This window comes from Salvia splendens, chromosome 18 (genome assembly GCF_004379255.2).
Source record: "Salvia splendens isolate huo1 chromosome 18, SspV2, whole genome shotgun sequence".
Lineage (NCBI taxonomy): Eukaryota > Viridiplantae > Streptophyta > Magnoliopsida > Lamiales > Lamiaceae > Salvia > Salvia splendens.
Genome location: NC_056049.1, coordinates 8,932,978 through 8,954,487, shown reverse-complemented (window position 1 = coordinate 8,954,487; position 21,510 = coordinate 8,932,978). Strand labels below are relative to the sequence as shown.

Here is a 21,510-nt window from a genome sequence, read left to right as displayed (position 1 = left end):
TAGATCCAAAATAACATAAATAAAATAAACCTTTACCAAAAAGTCATCCAAAAAAAACGTTCATTTGCACAATCAAATAAAAAAATTGTTGCAAAAAGAAAACAAATTTGTGAATCATAAACAAACCAAAAATAAATAAAGAGCAAAAACCAAAAGATAATTCAGAGCGCGGGACCCACTCATGAAATAAAACTTCCATTTTCTTCGCCTCTTTCTTTTCACCCATTTTCTCACTCACTTACAACTCATTCTCCATATATTAAAAACCCTACTCTCTCTCTCTCACACTCAATGCGAGAGAGAGAAAGACACAGAAGAAAACACAGACACGCCTATACTTACAACATATATACACACAGAAGCCAACTCAACTCCTCATTTTCCCCCAAATCAAAACCCTAATCCGCCATCTCATTACCCCCCTCCCTTCCCCACCCCCCAAATGCCTCACCCCTAGCACCGCCATTACTCCACCACCACCACCAATGACTCTCTCTCTCACTTCTCTCCTCTCTCTCCCTCTCCTCCTCCTTCTTCTCCACGGCTACGCCTCCGCTTCCGAGGATGAAGTCCGATCACTCCTCGAGTTCAAAAAGGGCATCAAATCTGACCCCACTCAGAAGATCACTAACACTTGGATTTACCCCTCCAACGCCTCCGCCTGCCCCGACGGCTTCTACGGCGTCGTCTGCGACGCCGCCACCAGTTCTGTCGTCTCAATTGCTCTGGACCGGCTAGGCGTCTCCGGCGACTTGAAATTCAGCACGCTTTTACCGTTGAAGTCGCTGCAAAACCTAACCCTCGCGGGGAACGCCTTCACCGGACGCCTCGTGCCTACTCTCGGCGTAATGTCGTCTCTCCAAGTGATTGATCTGTCTGGGAATCAGTTCTACGGCCCGATTCCGGCTAAATTGAATGATCTGTGGGCGCTGCATTTTCTCAATTTCTCTAATAATAACTTCTCCGAGTGGTTTCCTGCTGGAATTCACAACTTGCAGCAGCTGAAGGTGTTTGATTTGCATTCTAATCAGCTGAAGGGGGATGTAGGGGAGCTGGTTCCTGAGCTGAGGAATGTGGAGCACTTGGATTTAAGCAGAAATCAGTTTTTCGGCTCCTTGGAATTGAGTGTGGAGAATGTTTCTAGTTTGGCTAACACGGTGCAGTACATAAACTTGAGTGGAAATCAGTTAACGGGGCGGTTATGGGGGGCTGATGCGATGAAGTTGTTTCGGAACCTGAAGGTTTTGGATTTGGGCGAAAATGAGATCAATGGTGAACTGCCGGAGTTCGAGCAGTTGCCAAATCTTCAGGTGCTTAGGCTTGGGAATAATCAGCTCTTTGGGGCTCTGCCGACGGGATTGTTGCAGGGAGCTATCCCATTGGTGGAATTGGATCTCAGTGTTAATGGATTTTCAGGTGAGGTTTTTATGCCAATTGAAATGGATTAGTTCTTCTCCTTTTGATCGCATAGGAGGGGACTACTGATCCACCCTATGCCCTTTAGTATTGGATCAGTTAGTATTGGTTTGGGGAAGATTGGTTGTTATGCTATTTAACTGGCATATGGTGCGTTTTACATGATCGTCTGTGGTTAAAATTGGAAAGCATTAACTGATTCTAGATCTCTTCACCCTGTTCATTGGGAGACGCGTGGCAACTATTGCTTTTGCTGTTTAAATCTGTCGTGAAATACCGTTGAAGTTTTATATGTTGTGTTGATTGCTATATAAGTACCTTATTTTCTTAGAAGTTAACAGTAGTTCCCATGTTAGAATTCTAAGTTCCACTAGTTGTTTGGGCCTCATTAACCATTGCAACTGCAGCCAAACTTAGGGAACAAATTCAAGAGCCATTCATGGGAGTTGGGTCAGTCAGGTGACGTCTTGCAGCCGTTTAGCCAGAATGACAAGTCATTAGAAATTCCCTTTAATTAATCCTTGACCTTTTTTGACTTGGCTAACCGCTCTACTCTGCTACATTTATTGGAAGCTTTACCATGAGATGTCGGAAAAATCTGCGTGCCTATCTCTCATTTCGCAAGTGTGTATGATTATTAGTGGTGTTTGGATGGTATGTAGATGGGGGTGAATTATGGAAACCCACTGAGAAATGTAGATCATCTATAATTTTTCGCGGTTATGTTAAGATAATTTTGAACAATCTTGGAGCAGAATTTGTTTACGCAGCAGTATTCATTTATTGCGTCTTTAATAATTGAATATTGAAATGCCGTCTGCATTTATTCTTTATACCTTATCTACACAACTTACTTAAAAAGTCTTATGGGCTTGCTATTTAACGCTGTGCTCCTAAATACCTTATCTTTTCCACTAACTTTTATGTGTCTTCTTGTATTGTATGGATGCAGTTCTACTTCAATTGAAAATCCCCAATTCCCCATTCCCCGTGAATATTTGTCGAGCTATATTGAACTGCTTAATCTTCCTTTAATTTCAGGTTCCATTCCAAATATCAACTCAACGACTTTGGTAACTCTCAACCTCTCGTCGAACTCTATCTCAGACTCATTGCCACTGTCTTTGGGAAATTGTGAAGTTGTTGATCTAAGCAGAAATCAGTTATCAGACGATATATCTGTTCTGAGGAATTGGGGCAGCAATCTGGAAATTGTAGACTTGAGCTCCAATAGCTTGAGAGGAAGCATTCCCAATTTGACACAGTTCCAAAGATTGACTTCACTCCGTATTAGGAACAATTCCTTAGAGGGGGCTCTGCCCTCCACTCTGGGTTCCGACACGAAGCTCACTACAATTGATCTGAGCTCCAACAGATTTGATGGTCCAATCCCATATAGCTTCTTTACTTCGATGTCCTTAACAAATTTGAACTTGTCAGGAAATCATTTGACAGGAGCAATTCCTCTTGAAGGTGCTCATACTAGTGAATTGTTGGTTCTGCCTTCTATTCCTCCGATGGAGTCCTTAGATCTTTCGAACAATGCCTTGATGGGTGGATTGCCTTCTGATATAGGTAACTTGGGAAGGCTTAAGTTGCTGAGTCTAGCAAGGAATAATCTATATGGACCACTGCCAGACGAGCTGAGCAAACTTACTCTCCTCGAGTACCTTGATTTATCCCATAACAATTTCAATGGTCGTATTCCTGCTAAATTATCATCGAGTCTGAAGTTCTTCGATGTGGCTTACAATAATTTGTCAGGAAAAATCCCCGAAAACCTGACTTCTTTTCCTGATTCGTCATTTACTGGTAATAATCAACTTGAAAACCATCACTCATCTTCCTCTGGAAATGTCCCGCACAATATAGGACGTGAGAACCACCCTAGCTCCTCTAAACGCAGTGTAAAAATAGCCATCATTGTTGCATCTGTTGGAGCTGTGGTGATGATTGCTTTTGTTCTTTGGGCTTATCAGCGAGCTCGGTTTCAGGACTTCCGTGCACAAGGTTCGCATCAGACTGATCGTACTGATGCAAAAGCAGGAAGATTTGGTCGGTCTTCGCTCTTCAATTTCCATGGAAACACGGAGCCACCTCCAACTTCGTTGAGCTTTTCTAATGATCATCTATTGACTTCAAATTCAAGATCTCTGTCTGGGCAAATGGAGTCTGGTACTGAAATTGTTGAGCACATACTGCCTGAGGGAGTGGCAGCTGGTGCTGCCTCCACAAATCCCAGCCAACATGACAGTCATCCTACAACATCTGGAAGGAAATCCTCCCCAGGATCTCCAATGCAATCCTCTCCCCGTTTTATCAACACAATTGAACAACCTGTTACACTGGACGTGTATTCACCTGATCGGTTGGTTGGTGAACTGTTCTTCTTGGACTCCTCACTCAAATTTACTGCTGAGGAGTTATCTCGAGCTCCAGCAGAAGTGCTGGGTAGAAGTAGCCACGGCACTCTATACAAAGCTACCCTAGATAATGGGCATATGCTCACTGTGAAATGGTTGAGGGTTGGCTTGGTCAAAAACAAGAAAGATTTTGCCAAGGAGGTAAAGAAGATTGGATCAGTCAGGCATCAGAACATAGTTCCGTTGCATGCTTATTATTGGGGACCAAGAGAACAAGAAAGGCTTATTTTGGCTGACTATGTGGTGGGCGACAGCTTGGCCCTGCATCTTTATGGTAAAGGCCCAATATAATTTAATCTTCTAATCTATTTTGGCATCTATCTGAATCCTTCAATAGCACCATTTATTGACCAAGATGGTGAATTTGGAAGTTCAACAATTTTATTTATATTCACATTTGTACATTTGATGCAGAATCAACACCTCGGAGGTATTCCATGTTATCGTTCAACCAGAGGCTGAAAGTTGCAGTTGATGTTGCTCATTGTCTCATGTTCCTCCACGACAGAGGCCTACCTCATGGAAATCTAAAGCCAACAAACATACTATTGGAAGGCTCTCAATACATTGTCCGGGTAACTGATTACGGCCTCCACCGCCTGATGACGCCTCCAGGAATTGCTGAGCAGATACTGAACCTGGGGGCTCTGGGCTACCGCGCCCCAGAACTGGCCACTGCAACGAGACCGGCCCCATCATTCAAGGCAGACGTGTATGCATTTGGTGTGATCTTGATGGAACTGCTGACAAGAAGAAGTGCAGGGGACATAATATCAGGCCAGTCGGGCGCTGTGGATCTGACAGACTGGGTTCGACTGTGTGATCAAGAGGGACGGGGGATGGACTGCATTGACAGGGACATTTCCGGAGGGGAAGAACACACGGAAGCCATGGACGACATGCTGGCCGTGTCGTTAAGGTGCATTCTTCCTGTAAATGAAAGGCCTAACATCCGACAGGTTCTGGACGATCTATGTGCAATATGAGTGTGAAGCTTTTTGTACATGTGCTCCTGAATTAATTCTTTTGCTGTGACTTGTTCATTGTTTCTTCTTTTATTTTTTTTTTGTCTAAAATTTTTTAGTGGTTGCAATTGCCTTCTAATTTGGGCTAGTCTTCACATATGTTTAGTTCCTCCCCTTCAATTTTTGTGTAAAGGGATGTTTAATCCATTGATTAATTGACATAAATCCCAGTCCCATATCTTACCGTTTCAATTCTCGTTGTAAATTGTTTTCAGTTTTTGGTATGGTTTAGAAAAAAAGTTTACTCGTTTATTAGTCTTTGCGTTAGCCCATATGTACAAAACATATTTTACATTGATATGCCTCGTCTATAAATCTCACATGCTTCGTGAAACTATATTTTAATCTCCATTATATAGTTACTTGATTGAAGTAAATCTTCGTAGGAGATCCATAATTATGTTTGTCCAAGACTTGTTCTTAGATGACCAACTCAAATTGAAGACAAAGGAATATGATCTGACCCATATAAAATTAGATCAAAGAGAAATAATATATGAGAGAAAAGAAATGGTGAAAGTGTGTGAGGTAGGAAATCATCTACACATCTTAGGACTTTTTTATGTTTTTTCATTCATATTTTACAATTTACACTAGCTTCTGCATTTACACTAGCTTCAAGGTTTTTAGTTTTACTTTTTTCCTTGTTGGGTTTATAAGAACTGCCATTAGTCTTACATGATTACAATTCTTAAATAAAATCGACTTAACATGATTACAATTTGAAGATTTAGTTAAATAAAATTGAATAACTGGATGGGATGGGATGGGATGTTTAGCATTAATCACCATGAGAAAGTTGGGCATCCCAATTTTGCTGCCTCTATTTCGTTTTGATGCTATTTTGGTCTCATATTAAAATATCACGATTGTAACATCAAGTTTTGCACCACACACAAATGTTTCTATCGCCCGAAACGTAGGGTAACTCAAACTTATTGATTAGAGTAAACACATCTTACAAGATTATCCAAATAAAAAATCGAACCCCTAAATATTGATTAAACTTATCGAATATTGCTTAACCCAAATTATTGACAAATCCATAATTTAAGTTATCGAATCCTTTTCTTCTTTTTCCTAAATTGCATTCTATTCTTTACAACAAAATTCAATGTAAACACATTTGATTGATCACATCAAGAAGCTTGAATTTCTCGCTACGTGCCATTGAAAATAAATGCTAATGTTATTTGAAAGTCACACGCCACACAAGGGAGCCAAAAAATTCACAAATGTTATCCAAAAATCCATCACTCGCATTTTGTGATAGCCATTTTCTTGGCTACAGCTTTCACATATTGTAATATTTTGACGTTAAATTGAAAACGTGCAGAATTAATTTACTATATAGTACTAGTATTTACTATTTAATTGATGGTAGGTAGTTTTAGTTTTGTGGTATGGTCAGAGTCTTGTGAAGACCTCTCTATGGCAGTTGCTCTTGCTGTCGTCATTGTTTGTTGCCGACGCAGGCAATGCCGGGCGCCATAGCGTCGCTGCAGAGCACGGCGTTGTGGCTACTAATCACGGCCTGTGCTCGAGGATCGGGAGGGACGTGCTCACGGAAGGCGGCGCGTTCATGCTTGTCCGTCTCGCCAGTGGCGAGGTGGATGCGTTCGACATGAGAGAAACCGCCCCAAAGCATGCTTCTGAGGTAGAATTGATCACATTTTGTGTACAAGGTTCGTCGATACACACCCAGACTCACATTAGTATAATATTGCCAGTTTTGGATTAAGCACTCACAGTTTTGTTATTGAGACGCTTTTCCAAAAGGACTTATACTAATGGAGTAGTTGTTGCAATTATATATTTCCTGAACATTTTCTAATTCTCCGATGTGGGATGATTTTGATGGTGAATTGTGATGTCCTATGCAGGACATGTATGATGGCAATGCCGGTGCGAAAGCTAGCGGGGCGCTATCTGTAGCGGTTCCCGGGGAGCTAGCAGGACTGGCGGAGGCACGGGAGGCTGCCGTGGAGGAGGCTGGTTGCGCCTTCCGCAGTGATGGCAGAGAAGGGGTTCAAGATATCACCGTATCTGCACATGCAAATGGTGAGTTCGGAGGAGAATATCATGGCGGATGAGGGGCTCTGCGGTGTGTTCACGAGGAACGGGAGCCTGTTGAAGGCGGGCGACGTTTGCTACAACAAGCAGTTGGTGAAGACGTTGGCTCTCATCTCGAGGGCGGGGATAAGGCCATTTTACAACGGCTCGGTTGGGCTCGGCCTAGTCAGGGATGTCAAGAAAAGTGGTGGAGTGTTGACTATGGAGGATTTGGAGGAGTATCGTGTGAAAGTGAGGACACCGGTGAGGGCCAACGTCATGGGACTCGAGATCATAGGCATGCCCCCGCCTTCTTCTGGAGGCGCAGCTATGGTTCTTGTAAGTGTTCTTTGTTCTTGCTTTTGTTTCTGTTGTTGTTGTTGATGATTTTTGATCTATCAGGTGCTTAACATTCTGGCGGGGTATAAGGATAGCTCGGATATTCCGACCTCCCTTATGACTCACCGCCAGATTGAAGCTCTGAAGCACGCGTTCGCAGTGAGGATGAGCCTTGGCGATCCGGATTTCGTGCACGTTGAGCATGTGTTGAAGGATATGTTGTCTCAAGAATTTGCTGCAGATTTGAAGAAGACCATTTTTGATAATACAACCTTTAATTCCAGCCATTATGGTGGAAAGTGAGATATTGTCCCCCTAAATTTAACGAGCTATTCAGGTCAGCCCACGGGTTGGGGGCTGCATTGACATCCTTACTACTACTAGTTAACAAATGCTTCTACTGTCTAATTTCAAAGGCCATGTTTCTTGTGATGCAGATGGAACCAGATCCATGATCACGGCACTAGCCACATTTCCATCGTGGACGGACAACGCAACGCGGTCTCCATGACCACCACCATCAACGCCTATTTCGGCTCTATGTTCATGTCGCCAGCCACCGGCATCATCCTGAATAACGAAATGGATGACTTCTCCGTGCCTGAAGGCAGCACGTCGCCTCCTTCTCCGGCCAACTTCATCCGCCCCGGGAAGAGGCCATTGTCTTTGATGACGCCTACAATCATTCTCAAGGTGAAATAAAGGGATCCTATTTATGTAGCTAATTTTGAAAAATAGTCCTCTACCATAAAACCTTTGGCCTACAGAGTGGGAAATTGAGAGCAGTTGTGGGTGCAAGTGGAGGAGCAATGATAATAGCTGCAACAACTGAAGTTTTGGTAAACCATGTAACAAGAGGGATGGATCCACTCTCTTCTGTTCTAGCTCCAAGGTCATACCATGAGGTAACGAAAACATGTTAATCGATCGTGTGCGTCTATTGGCCTAGTGGTAGAGTGGTTAATTAATGTCTATGTTCAAGTCCATTGTGACGCGGCCTTTAAATTTATGTTAATTTAACAATTAAAAAAAAGCACGTCCATTTTACTAAGGCCGAGGTCGTTTCTCTCTAACCCTGCCCCTCGCCTCTGCAGTTGATCCCGAACGTGCTACAGTACGAGAACTGGACGGTGCCAACGGGCAGCCATTTTGAGGTCCCGGTGGAGACGAGGGCTGCTCTGGCAAAGAAGGGTCATGTTCTTAAAGGCCTTGCCGGTGGCTCAATATGCCAATTTGTGGTTCAACAACTCAATGGCTCAGCCTCAAATGCAGGGTTGCTTGTTGGTGTGAGTGATCCAAGAAAGGGTGGATTCCCAGCTGGTTATTGAAATGATTCTACGAATATCCAACTTATCCTCATGTTCTAAAAATAAAAGTAGATCCATGTCATTTAATATTGAAAATTCGGGTCTAACACCAATTAAGAATGTGACTTAATGTTCTACTGATCCAATTTATATTTCAAAGTTTTTGGAGTTGTAAGCACTGATTTTGGCCAAAATCGGAAAATTAATGTGGAAAAATCATAGAAAAAATAGAAAACTTTATAACGATTCCATAACAACTACAAATGTTCTGCAAATTGAAAATAAGAATCATATAAAGAAATAGATAAAAAGGCAAATACGAAACAGACTATCTCTCTCTTCTCAATGATCACTGGGTAACGACTTGATGATGTCCGAGTCACCTGCATTGCACGGAAGCAGTTCATAACATTAGGAGTGCGAGGAAATAGCAGAAAAAATATAAAAATAACAAGCAATACGAGATTGGTAACTACCTGGGTCGACAATGCTGAGGCATGAAACGCGGAAGTATTTCCCACAAGCTGTGCCCAAATCGACATTGTCTGGTATGGTACAAGTGAGTCAGTCAGTAAAACAAGTATACAGCTCAAACTACAGTTTTTTCTTAGCAACCTTTGTCAAGCAAAAACACAGCTTACATGGAAATGTAAAGCTCAATTAGCATAGAAGAAGGGGAAATTGTAACATTCAAACTAAAGATAGTTCGACAAGCTTGATAAGCTAAATTTTATAAACATGTATATCCAGCAGGTAATGAGGTAACGTAAGGGAGCACAATTTCTAGGGCAATAGCAGAGCATAACATTACTAGATTCACTCACGACACGACAACGAAGGGAAGATTTTTGCGCTGAAGGGTGGAATCATAAATGCAATTGTGCAATTGCCAGATTCAAACACAATGATGGAAAAGATAGATTTGATCAACAATGTATGCATATATATGTATATCACAATGAAATACTAAATAATGATCATTGAAGGTTGTGATATTGATTAAATTGACATGTTTAATGTAATTTTGTGTTCCCTAGATTGAAAAGGTTGTGATTTTAACTATAGAGTTTCCAAGACTATACCAAATTAAGTCATCATCAACATAAATCAAAAGAAGAACAAACGACTATCAAGCTCAGCTGAAAAACAGCATCACGTCCAAAACAGAACGATAAGACAAAATAAAAAAGAAAAACCAGCAAAAACGAGTTAGAAAGAGTCAACCCACTTCCGTTGTAGTGATGAACGCCGATTTTGGCGAGCATTGCATAATACTCAATCTCCGATTTCCTCAACGGCGGGCAGTTGTTCGAGATCAGTATCAATTTCCCTAAAATTACAAATTCAGGTTCGCCGAATTCACCATTAATCATCACCAAAACAAATAAAATGAAATAAAAAAATCGCATAAAATTACCAAAGAAATTGAAGTGTAAAACACACACAGACCTTTGGAGCTGCGGAGAGTTTTGAGGACGGTCTTGTAACCAAGCGTGTATTTTCCGCTCTTCATTACGAGAGCCAATCTGTTGTTGATGCTCTCATGAGTCTTCTTCTGCGGATATAGAAACCGAATCCAAAAATTGAGAAATGAAACACGAAAACTGATAAACAGGCGGAGGTAGAGAGAGGATTCTTACAGTCTTCTTTGCGGCCACCATCGTTACGAAGGGCTGAGCTAGGGCTTCGCGGCGGAGTGATTTGGAGGGCGTAATTTAGCACTGCGGCACAGTGCACCGTGTAGGGTTCTTATAGGGAGGTTTTGCACAAAATTTCCATTAGAGCATCTCCAATAACCGGCGTCACCACCGCGACGCCGATTTTTCGCCCACGCCGGTTTGACGCCGAACCATTGGAACCGGCGTGGGCGAAATCGGCGTCAAAATCGGCGTCGCCATGCCGATTCCCACGCTGACGCTGGTTCCGACGCCGATGCTCACGGGCGCCATTGTGCGTCCCGGATCGGCGCCAAACCGGCGTTGGATTTAAATTTTTTTTTTTTTTTTCGAAAACACTATATATACGCGCGTTGAACCTCATTTTCATTCGCACCACTTATTTTAACGAGTACTCTCTCTCTACCTTACTTTCTGTACAAGATCAATAACGAGCAATGGAGAACAACTACGAAGGTACTCCAGTTAATCCCGGGGGATGGTCTCAGACTCCCCCGCCTCCCGGTGTAGGGTCTCAGACGCCCCCGACTCCCGGGGCAGGGTCCCATACTTCCCCGGCTCCTGGGGGAGGTGGTTGGCCTCCGATGAGCGGGTACTACAACATGTACCCGTGGCAGCATATGATTCCGGGGTGGGCACCCGGCATGCAGCCCCCTATGCAGATGATGCCGGGGTGGGCACCCGGCATGCAGCCACCGGCGCAGCAGATGATGCCACCGGCGCAACAGATGATTCCCCCGGCGCAGGGGACGCACGGGGGGGATAACGCCTATCGGCCGACTTTTGATTTTTCCACCGGTTCTTCGCACACATCGACCCCAACGGATGCACAGTATACGAAGACCTTCTCCTTAGCGGACTTGGGTTTTGATATTAACGAGGTTTCGGAAACTCTCATTCAAAGCCAGGGAGTAGGGCTGGGTAAGAAGAAGGGCAAGGCGAAGAAGGTCGGCGAGTCGTCGCAGCCCCAAGCCGAAATCCGGGGCCGGAGGAAGTGGACAGACGCGGAGAACGTTGCGGTTGCCAAGGCGTGGGTGAGTGTCTGCGACGATCCTCTGGTTTCGAAGAACCAGAGGATCGTCAACTTGTGGGCCAAGATAGCCGCAGCCTACAGGGCATTTTGCCCTGAAGGGAGACCGTGCACCGGGGAGGAGGTCCGGAAGTGCTGGGACCGAATCAGGGCTGGCGTCTCTCGATTTTCGGGTTTGTACGCCAACGCCCTCCGCATGCAGACCAGTGGCCAAACAGAGGAAGACTGAAGGAGGATTGCGGAGAGAGCCTACCCCGATCCGGATAAGAAGTACTATGAGTTCACCTACTGGAACTGCTACGTTGTGCTCAACGAGTCGGAGAAATTCCGGGCAGGCGTCGACGCTGGCTGGCCGAAGAGGCAGAGACTGAACTATACCGGAGATTATAGCGGCAGCAGCGGTGGTTCGTCAGACCTCCCTGAGACGGCCCAGGAGGTCCCGACTCCTCGGTCGTTCGGTCGCCGACCTCGCCCGGTTGGGCAAAGGCGGGCGCAGCAGGTTGCGAGGGGGGGCACCCCGAGTTTCCAGGACGTCCATTCGGCATCCCCCCTCGGCAGGTCTACCGAGGAGCTCAAATTCTTCGCGCGCCAACAAACACGCGCTCAAATGGTGAAGACCTTAGCCGACTTCCAAGCGGCGGTGGACCCCGAGGTGAAGGATTTTCTTCGTGTATTGCTCCAGAGCCAGCGTGAAGAATTGGAGGCGATAAGGAGGGACACCGGCGGGAATAGCCGCGGCGTAGGTGGCGACGGAGGCGGCGGCGACGACGGTGAAGAAGCGCTGGGCGACGACGGAGACGAGGACGGCGGCGATGAGTGATTTTGTTTTACTTTTTTAAATTAATGTACTTTTTAATTTTTGTACTTTTTTTATATTATTGTACTTTTTTTTAAAATTAATGTACTTTTTAAATTTTAATATTATTATTCGAATTTTCCGTATTTGTCTCGTAAATTAAATTCCGTATGTTGATACAAGTGTAAATTAAATTATATAATTGTTATTAGTGATGTGGAAAGGTAGTGTGAAGGCTATGTGAGGGCTATTTGATGTCCAGTTGATGTGGCAAGCTGATGTGGCAGGAGAATTGTAGTGCTGATGATGTGGCAGTGTGAAGGCTATTTGACGTCCAGTGCTATTGGAGATGCTCTAAGAGCATCCTCAAAACACCTCCTGCCACGTCATACGGACTTCTCACTGCACAGTGGCGGACATCCCCGAGGACTTCCCACTATTAAAAAAACTACAAATTCACAAATTAAACAATTTCCGGAATTAAACAATTTACGGAATTAAAATTTCAACACAAATAGGGAAAAAATTCCATTAAATAAAAAAAAGAAAAGTACATTTCACCAAATTAAAAAAAAACATTTCAATAATTAAAAACTACATCAACGACGACCTCTCCGCTGCCATACTTCTTCAATAATATCGTTTTGGAGCAGAACATGGGCTTGTCTTTGGAGCATGTCGGCAAATGCTTCAGGCAATCGCGGGCAGTCGTCTCGCCGATGTGGAGGTACTCGTCGAACATGTCGGCCGCGCCTCCGTATGCCAGCTGCCTGATTGCGACAGTGCACTTCTGAATTGGCGTGTGGCCGGGTTTACCAGCAGCATCCTCCCGCACCCTGAAATACCAATATCGACGCTCCAAAGCGCCCACGATACGCAGAAAGAGCGGACGATGCATCCTAAACCGTCGCCGGAACAGGTTCTCCCCAAACCGTGGCTCCGACGCAAAGTAATCCTCATACAACCGAGCGTGGGCAGCGAGGTGGTCCCGAGGTATTATAGTTCGACGATGGATAGGTCGAGGTACCGCCGGCGCCTAGGCCGCTTGTTCCTCCCTCTCTGCTGATTCCCGCACACGTGCATGAATCAGACGCATCATGTGTTCATAATGCCCACCACTACCACTACCAGCCACTCCGGATATATAAAAGAAATGTAGAGAGAGAAACTTGTTACAACAAGTGGTGCGAATGAAATGCAGTTCAACGAGTCGTATATATAGAAATTAAAAAAATTAATGCAATAAACGGGAATTCCGCGCAGACGTCCGTGGGAGTCAACGAAATGGCGGACGTCCACACGCCCGTCGCGATAGAATTCCGCGTAACGCCGCGGAACTGCGGTGTCCTCGGCAGAATTCCGTATCCGTGCATACCATGCACAATGGCGGACGTCCGCCGCGGAATTCCGCCGGGACGGGCGCCATTGCTGATGCTCTAACCCTTTGGAATTGAAGTTCCATTTTTCATTTTTAATAAGATCGCATTTTTCTTTATAAAAAATAGGCAAAACATATTTAGAGTATTTCTTGTTATAAACTAAAGGTGCTGAAAACCAAATTGTCTTAGAGCATCTACAACAGTGCTAGCCGGTGGTTCGATTCCGTCTCGCTGAGCAAGCCATTGGCAAGACACCATTGTAGGTGTTGCATCGCGAAGAGCCTCATGCGAGTGGGGGTCAGTTATCGAGAAACCGCGCCATGAAGAGATGATTAAGAGATGAAACGGGGGTTGTCTCTTGAATAAGAAATGTAGTAAAAAGTGGTGTGAGACCGTAAATAATATATAGATATGAGATGGGTTAAGAAATGGATAAGAAACACTGATGTGAGAAGAACATGAACACTAAAAATGCATCGAAAATTTCAGGAAACAAATTGAGTTCCGATGTGTAGGAAAAGGAAAAAAAATAGTAGTACATGATTTAGAAAGTAGAAACTACTATAAGCAAACCGAAAAAAACATTGAATGACAACCCTATTACTCACCTCATTAGCTAAGAAGATATAGCAATAGATGCAAAAACGAGCTTATGTATGAGAGATAGACAGAGCAAATGAGCTAAGAAAAGCGGTAAGACTGAGCTTTTTCTTGCAAAACATGGTTCATATATTTGATAAACACCTCTAACAATCAGTATAAAGTAGTTCACTTCACTCGCTCTCATCGTCACTCTCCTCTAAATACAAGTGATTCATGTTTTTCTCAAGCGGAGGAAGCCCGTCCTCGGAGCCACTGTCCGGCCCATCCTCATCATTATTGGACCCAGAATGCTCACCTGAAACATGAAACTCATAATTACTTGAATTCATCATCTCCCAGCAAAAGTGTAAAACACGCTGCTCTGCAAGCTCGTTTCAAATTGAACAGTAAGTGATTTTCATACCTTGCCCTTTATTGATGTCCTTGTCTGAAGGTCGTGAGTTCTGCTGCGAAAGCCACTCGTTTTGGACAGTAATCATGTCAGCCCCGTTCTTGCATTCAGAATACGCCTTGAGAAGCTCTCTAATAGATCCGGCGGGTCAGTTTGTGATTGCATGTAGCAAACGCTTAGGAAGAGACCAGAGTTACCTGTTTAGCGACAAGAACGCGTGACCCCATTTGAATTTGCTGAGAATTAGATGTCCGGTTTCTTCTTCTCCACTGTTCAAATCAAAGACTTAAAAATATCATAAACTGCCTCACTCTTTCAAGATCTTGTATTTGTACTTAAACCATAATGCATACCTAAGTTCGGATATAAAACTTTTATTCAGAAAACCAATAACTTAATTGTAAATTCACAATATAGTTCGGTGCAAATCACTTATAGTGCGGTGCAAGAGCTCTCCCAGTTTTGACTATAAAAGGAAATATGACCATTAACGAAGTCACTGAAGAGTTCTTAATGGTAGTTATAGAGGTTAAATCAATGACAAATAAAAGCTCAAGTTTAATGGTACCATATTATCAAAGCTGCAGCTAGTGCCTCAACACATGAAAGCTCACAAGGCCGGCCATAATTTACCGGATTTGCTGCCACCAACCAGGGCACTGCATTTCAAATTAAACGAATGAGTCGAAACAAATTATGAGGAGAAAGGAATTGCAGCTCACATTTCTTACATCCCCTTCAATTGAGGGAAGCATATGCATGTATGCAAATCATGTAAGTATTGAATGAGATATTAAGTGATTGCACACAGTCAGAACATTAAGTGATTGCACACAGTCAGAACAAACTGAAACCATACAAAGACGAGGAGCAGCACAACGCAGCTTGGCGAAAGGCACATCATCTAGGCGCGCCCACGAGCAATCAACAACAGCTAAGCCTCGCCTTTTTATTAACTCAAGATCCTCTTGGGAGACACATTGTGTTCCAACGGGACTGCAACATGCAAACAGATCAGAAGCACTGTGGCAATCCACCAGTGAAACATGTATTAAGAGGAACACTAAGTGCAGATCTAATCAGGATTCGTAAATTATCTTTTAGTATCACATTTTGATAAAGTTAACTGATCTACCCAAAAGCATGATACCTAAGTACTGCATTATCACGTTATGATTGGGAGTGAGCAAGAGCTATGTTCAACATAGAGTTCACAAAATATGATTGCCAATGCAAAAACAACTAAAGAGTGAGCTCTCTGAAGACGCGTATGACTCTCTACTTATCAGAAGCAGACTTCCAGAGCCAGACTACAAAACCTAGCTCCACATTAATCCATTCCTCTTGTTTTCCATGCCACACGCATAGCATGTGATCCAAATAAAACACTTTTGATCAATAATAGTTACAAGTGACTGCATTTTTACCTTAGAGCAATTCCTCCAAATCCAGTACCAACCCGCATTTCCTGCAAAATGTTGATATAAAATGGTTCAGCAGCAGTAACTCAGATAAGATAGGAAGCATTTTCTTAATAGGATGCAAAAAAAAAGTAAAAACAGATACTTTCTTTCAAAAATCCAAATCTTGCAAGCTTGCGCCCTGTGCACCTCTTTGCATCGCACTGCCCAAAATCCTAAATCCACATAACAATAAGCTTAGAAAAATAGGAGCAATTAACACACCAAGATTCAGTCCCCAGTGTATTCTAACTAATTAAACACAGAGGGAGAGAGGGAGACGAACCCACATGGCGAGCTGAACCGCAGGAACTTGTTGCTCCTGTTCTTCTTCAGCTGCTGATCAAACCATTTCTAGCTTAAAATTAGGTTCATACGCATTAAAAACTATGCTTTTAGCTGAAACAACTCTTGCGCAATTCATCAAACATATGGGGTACATTAATAAAAGAACTCAGTCGTAGAAGAAAACAATGAAGAAGTGCAAACTGGTAACATATGATATACCTGGATCAATAGGCAAAGATCCGTCATCAGCATCACTGATTAAATTTCAAGCCACCCAATTAAGCAACATGAGAAAAGATGAAGTTTTTTAATTGGAGCTCGAAAAGTATTGAAAAGGAAAATAAGTGTTATTGCCTGTTGAGCTGATGAGACGGTCCTTGCGCGTGTTGGCGGTGGTTTTCTTTCCTGTATCGGCGCTGTTTCTGCTGCTTAGGACCCATGCTCGTCGTTGCTGCTTTCGCTCAGCTTTAGCAGATTCGAATTTGGGGTGCGTATTTATATGCGTTTGTTGTCGAAGAAAAAAACAAACTTTGGTTTTGGGCCTCGTGGCTTTTACACAAATAAAACTCTAAATCAGGGCATACTCTAACAAAAAAAAAACTCTCAAATACATTTGGGCCATGTTTGGTTGGCGAGAAAGTAAAGTTGGCAAGGAAAACGATTCCTGGGAAAATGAATCCCGGGAATATGATTTCTAATAACTTTACTTTCCCGTGTTTGGAAAATATCAAGATTTGAAAGTATATATTTGATTTAAACACTAAACTAAAAATATACTTATCATTTTTTATTTATAAAAAATAATAATACATATTATTTAATAAATTATTAATTACAAATGATAATAATTATATTATTTTATTTATTATTACGATGGATAGTTTAAATATGGATTATACATCATAATATATAATAATATAATAATAAATAAGATTATTATTATTATTATTATATTTACTTAATTTTTAATTGAATAAATTTTACAATTTAAAATTTTACTACAATTTTATTGTTAATTACTAATTTATAAATTAATAATTATTATATTATTTTATAATTATAATTTTATTTAATTATTTAATAAATAATAATTATTATTATGATAATAAAAATAAATATTAATAATATAGTTGTAATTATGATAATTTGAATTATAGTTATTTATTATCCTGAAATTAAGTATGGTTTATACTTTTAAATTATTTTTAAAACATTGTTATAAATAATAACAATGATGATGATGATAATAATAATAATAATAATAATAATAATAATAATAATAATAATAATAATAATAAACTGTACTATATTGCATTAAATATGTAAGAATCCTAAAACTGGGAAAAAGAATACCTAAGAAAAGTTAGGATTCAGAATCCTGGAAAGTTGTACTAACTTTCCTTGTTTCAGGATTTTGATTACTTTCCTAGTTTGATTAAAAACGGAAACAAACACAGGAATTTAAAATTTAAGGAATCAGATTACTTTCCCAGATAGAATCCTGACAACCAAACATGACCTTGGGGTTTTATAATTTTGATGTATAATTGACAAATTATGACAAAGATAAAAGAAAAATTATTAGAATACTGTTTTTTATATCACTTCAACTTGTTAGGACATCACTTATATACCGCTTCTAACTTCTCTCAATTCTTCGATGTGATATACACTCTCCGTTTTATAGTATTGGAGTCATTTTGGTACGTTCCATGGTAGTAGAGTCATTTTCCCTTTTAATAAAAGTCAATACTCCCTCTGTCCCGCTTTAGCAGTTCCAGTTACTTTTGAGCACTCATTTCGTAAAAATGATAATAAATAGTTAAAGTTAGGAAATGACAAAGTAAGAGAGAGAATAATGTAGATAAGAGTATTCTCTACCTACTTACTTTTCCCGTTCTCTTACTTTATTATCTACCTTTTCCTTTCTTACTTTAATAGGGCATCCACAATGGGGCGCCCTATAGTCCGCCCTATAGGGCGCCCTATGCTCTGCCACATCAGCATTTCATCCTCCTACCTTTCCACCTGCAGTGGGATGCCCTATAGTCCGCCCTAAGCATTTTATTTATTTGAATATTTAAAACACTATAAAAATTGCAAAAAAAAACTTCATTTCATTAAAATTCAAACATTACACTACGAAATAAAAAAAACTACAAATTCTCAACGGCAGTTACGGTCCCAAACTTCTTCAATCATGTCGTTCATGAGCTGAGCATGGTCTTGTTGGTTGCGCATTGAGGCCTGTCTAGATAGAACCTCATTGAAGCCCATCGGTAATCCTCGAACGTGGGGTGGGGCCGTCGTGCTGGAGCTAGATCCACCTTCATCATCGCCCCAATCAGTGACTCTTCCTATCATATCATACAAGATGATGCACGCATACACGACATCGGCGATGACGTCCTTATACCAGAACCGCGCCGGACCCTTCACTATTGCCCACCGCGCTTGGAGCACACCAAATACCCGCTCCACATCCTTCCGCGCAGCCTCCTGCTTTTGCGCGAATAAAACTCTCTTCTCACCCATTGGGCAGCTGATCGTCTTCAAAAAAACAGGCCACCTCGGGTATATGCCATCGGCCAAGTAGTACCCATATGATATTGGCGTTCATTGGCAGTGAAGTCGATGGTCGGGCTGTTGCCATTGCATTGCTCGGTGAAGAGGTTGGATGAGATGAGGACGTTGATGTCGTTGTTCGACCTTGCTACACCGAAGTAAGCATGCCAGATCCAGAGCCGATGGTCAGCGACGGCTTCGAGGATCATCGTCAGGTGGCTGCCCTTGTATCCACTGGTAAATTGGCCTCTCCACGCCGTCGGACAATTATTCCACTCCCAATGCATACAATCGATGCACTGGGAGTGGAAGAATTATTGGTGTGGGAAAGTGAGAGATTGGAGAGAATTATTGGTGTGGGAAATGGAAGAGAAATGAGGGTTTAAATAGATAAAAATTTTGAAAAAAAGGAAAACGCGTTGCATCATCCGCGTGACCCGCAGTGGGGCGGACGACGCGGACGATGCGTGTTCCGACGCCATCGCCCGCGGACGATGCATCGGGCATCGTCCGCATGGCTATAGTGGCGGATGATAGCCCGCCCGATGCATCGGGCAGGCTATCCTCCGTCCCACTGTGGATGCTCTTTTGTTTTATTTAATACATTACACATCATTTTCTTAATCTTTGTGCCGAAAATAAATGTCTCTACTACTATGGAACGAAGGGAGTAGTTTGCAATCTATGGGCCCGACTCGAACTTGAGTCGTCTTAGGCCCAACCCGAATATGGGTCGTTTCAGCCTTGGCCCATGGGCCCGACTCTAACATGAGTCCTTCAGGGCCCGTCTCTAACCGAGACTCATCCAGGCCTGACCCGAAGCCGGCGCGAACTTGAGTCATCCTAGGCCCAACCCGAATATGGGTTGTTTCAACCCTAGCCCATGGGCAGAATCTAACATGAGTCCTTTAGGGCCCACCTCTAATCGAGACTCATCCAGGCCCGACCCGATTAGGTTCTGATACCACTTGTTAGGATCGTCGAATGCATATTAGTTTGTTATTGTCCGCTTTGGGTCAAGCCCGTACAGATTTATTTTTGAATCTCTCACAAAAGACCTCAAACTAATTGGTGTTGGACAACACTTATATACTATTTCCAACTTCCATACATTCTCCGATGTTGTATGAGTTTGCAGCCCAACAAGTGGAGAATTAGATCCACGTCATTAGAGAAAAAGAAATTATCAAAAATCAAAATAAATTGTTTTTATGGGATGGACTAAAATTAAAAGAGTCTTTATTGGAGAGATGGAGTAATATTTTAGTTCTCAACTATCTAATCGGACTATATTAATACTCCTATTAACTTATGTTCTAATGACTTTTTAACTCGAAATTAAAAGAAGACATAATTTAAAAAGTACACAACTAAAACTAATGGTGGAATAGTTCAAAGGTGAAATTACTCTAGAAGCTGCTATATATTTTTGGGAATATAGGGTAGTGAGTAGATACTAGAAAACATAATCAACTTATTCTCGATGTATAATTTTTCTTACAAGTGATAAGTTGCGGGGAATATAAAACCAACATGATCCTTATAATGTCATAAACTCATCTAGGATATAAGAATAATATGCATGAAAGAAACCAATAGCGAGAACCAAATTTTTTGCCTACCATTTGATATTGATATTGAATCATTCTTGTAAATTTTTTACTTTTGATAGTGATATTGAATAATTCTTGTGCATTTTAGGCCTACCATTTGTATATTATTCAAATATTTCGTGTGTATCAAAGATCATTATTCATACCTAACTCAATCTTCTCTAAATTCTATATAAGTCTTAAAATTTTGGTCCAATAGTTGAGAAATTGTGTGGGGTTTATGAGAAAATATAATCAAGTAAAATGATGATGGGAGCCGGTGACACATTTTGGGGCTATAGTCGAACCGTTTTTTTTATAGTTTTATTTTCTAAATGATAGGTGTAGTAATAAAATGAAGTTGATATAATGTGATTATTGGCTTGGTACATATTCAAGAAGACAAGAAGAACTATAAAGATAGTTCAAATTTTATAGATTTTCTCATGTATCCGTTTGATAGTTGTCAATAATTTGGAAACTATATATTCTGCTCTAGCAAAATGTCAGTATATGATGTAAATGTGACACAGTAATAGTATTAAAAAGTTTCTTAAGTATAATATTTGTAAGATGATTGGCATGTTGGTCTGGACATCGACTTCCTACTTCCTACTGCATGTGGGATTCAAGAATCAAGATTACTTATAATTGAGAAAATAAAAGGAACATGGTCTGTCACACTGAAATTGATTAATTTATTCATTAAATTACACCATCCTTAATAATTGTGTGTCACTTGTGTGTGTGTGCGCGTTGTAGAGTTGTTATGGGTTTGAGATGCAAATTAAGATAGTGCTTAAATCATAGAGCAAATAGCTTGAAGTTAAGATGATAAAATTATTTAATTGGTATACTCCGTTCCCTCTACAAAATATAGTTCTATTTTTGGACGGCACAAGTTTTAATGAGAAATTAATAAAAATAAGAGAGAGGAGAAAAAATAGATAAAATAAGAGAGATATGAATAAAAAGTAAGTGAAGTATGAGGGAAAGAGAAAAAGTAGATAAAACATAAAAGCATAACTTTTATTTTTAGAAATGAAACTATTTTTTTGGACATTTCAAAATGGCAAAATAAGACTAATTTTTGTGGGCGAAGAGGGTTATATTTCTACATGTTTCACGCACACTTAATTAACTTCTAGAGTTTTTGATAATCTAATTG

General features: G+C 41.5%; 4 protein-coding genes across 6 annotated transcripts; 2 read left to right on the top strand and 2 right to left on the bottom strand.

Moving 5' to 3' along the window:
* Positions 1-239: 239 nt before the first annotated feature.
* LOC121777497 (probable inactive receptor kinase At5g10020) lies at positions 240-5,056 on the top strand. The gene is made up of 3 exons (XM_042174770.1): positions 240-1,416; positions 2,458-4,113; positions 4,254-5,056. The coding sequence occupies exons 1-3, from the start codon at positions 486-488 to the stop codon at positions 4,823-4,825; spliced, it is 3,159 nt and encodes a 1,052-aa protein (XP_042030704.1). The 5' UTR covers positions 240-485; the 3' UTR covers positions 4,826-5,056.
* A 1,329-nt stretch (positions 5,057-6,385) lies between these two features.
* Positions 6,386-8,682, top strand: LOC121776512 (glutathione hydrolase 1-like). Of its 2 annotated transcripts, none has more exons than XM_042173681.1 (6): positions 6,386-6,549; positions 6,748-7,255; positions 7,319-7,554; positions 7,693-7,948; positions 8,023-8,160; positions 8,350-8,682. In XM_042173681.1, the coding sequence occupies exons 2-6, from the start codon at positions 6,878-6,880 to the stop codon at positions 8,581-8,583; spliced, it is 1,242 nt and encodes a 413-aa protein (XP_042029615.1). In that variant the 5' UTR covers positions 6,386-6,549; positions 6,748-6,877; the 3' UTR covers positions 8,584-8,682. The 2 variants fall into 2 exon arrangements, with proteins under 2 accessions (XP_042029615.1, XP_042029616.1); XM_042173682.1 differs by having other exon boundaries at positions 6,430-6,521.
* A 99-nt stretch (positions 8,683-8,781) lies between these two features.
* Positions 8,782-10,311, bottom strand: LOC121776513 (60S ribosomal protein L30-like). Its single transcript, XM_042173683.1, has 5 exons — positions 10,203-10,311; positions 10,012-10,117; positions 9,791-9,892; positions 9,039-9,107; positions 8,782-8,945 (listed from the first exon to the last, which is right to left on the bottom strand). Exons 1-5 carry the CDS (start codon positions 10,221-10,223, stop codon positions 8,905-8,907), a joined length of 339 nt encoding a protein of 112 aa, XP_042029617.1. The 5' UTR covers positions 10,224-10,311; the 3' UTR covers positions 8,782-8,904.
* A 3,809-nt stretch (positions 10,312-14,120) lies between these two features.
* Positions 14,121-16,685, bottom strand: LOC121775781 (18S rRNA aminocarboxypropyltransferase-like). Of its 2 annotated transcripts, none has more exons than XM_042172825.1 (10): positions 16,540-16,685; positions 16,405-16,439; positions 16,184-16,236; positions 16,008-16,073; positions 15,865-15,905; positions 15,297-15,433; positions 15,006-15,096; positions 14,635-14,706; positions 14,450-14,568; positions 14,121-14,341 (listed from the first exon to the last, which is right to left on the bottom strand). In XM_042172825.1, the coding sequence occupies exons 1-10, from the start codon at positions 16,623-16,625 to the stop codon at positions 14,217-14,219; spliced, it is 825 nt and encodes a 274-aa protein (XP_042028759.1). In that variant the 5' UTR covers positions 16,626-16,685; the 3' UTR covers positions 14,121-14,216. The 2 variants fall into 2 exon arrangements, with proteins under 2 accessions (XP_042028759.1, XP_042028760.1); XM_042172826.1 differs by having other exon boundaries at positions 16,184-16,233.
* Between the last annotated feature and the right edge of the window lie 4,825 nt (positions 16,686-21,510).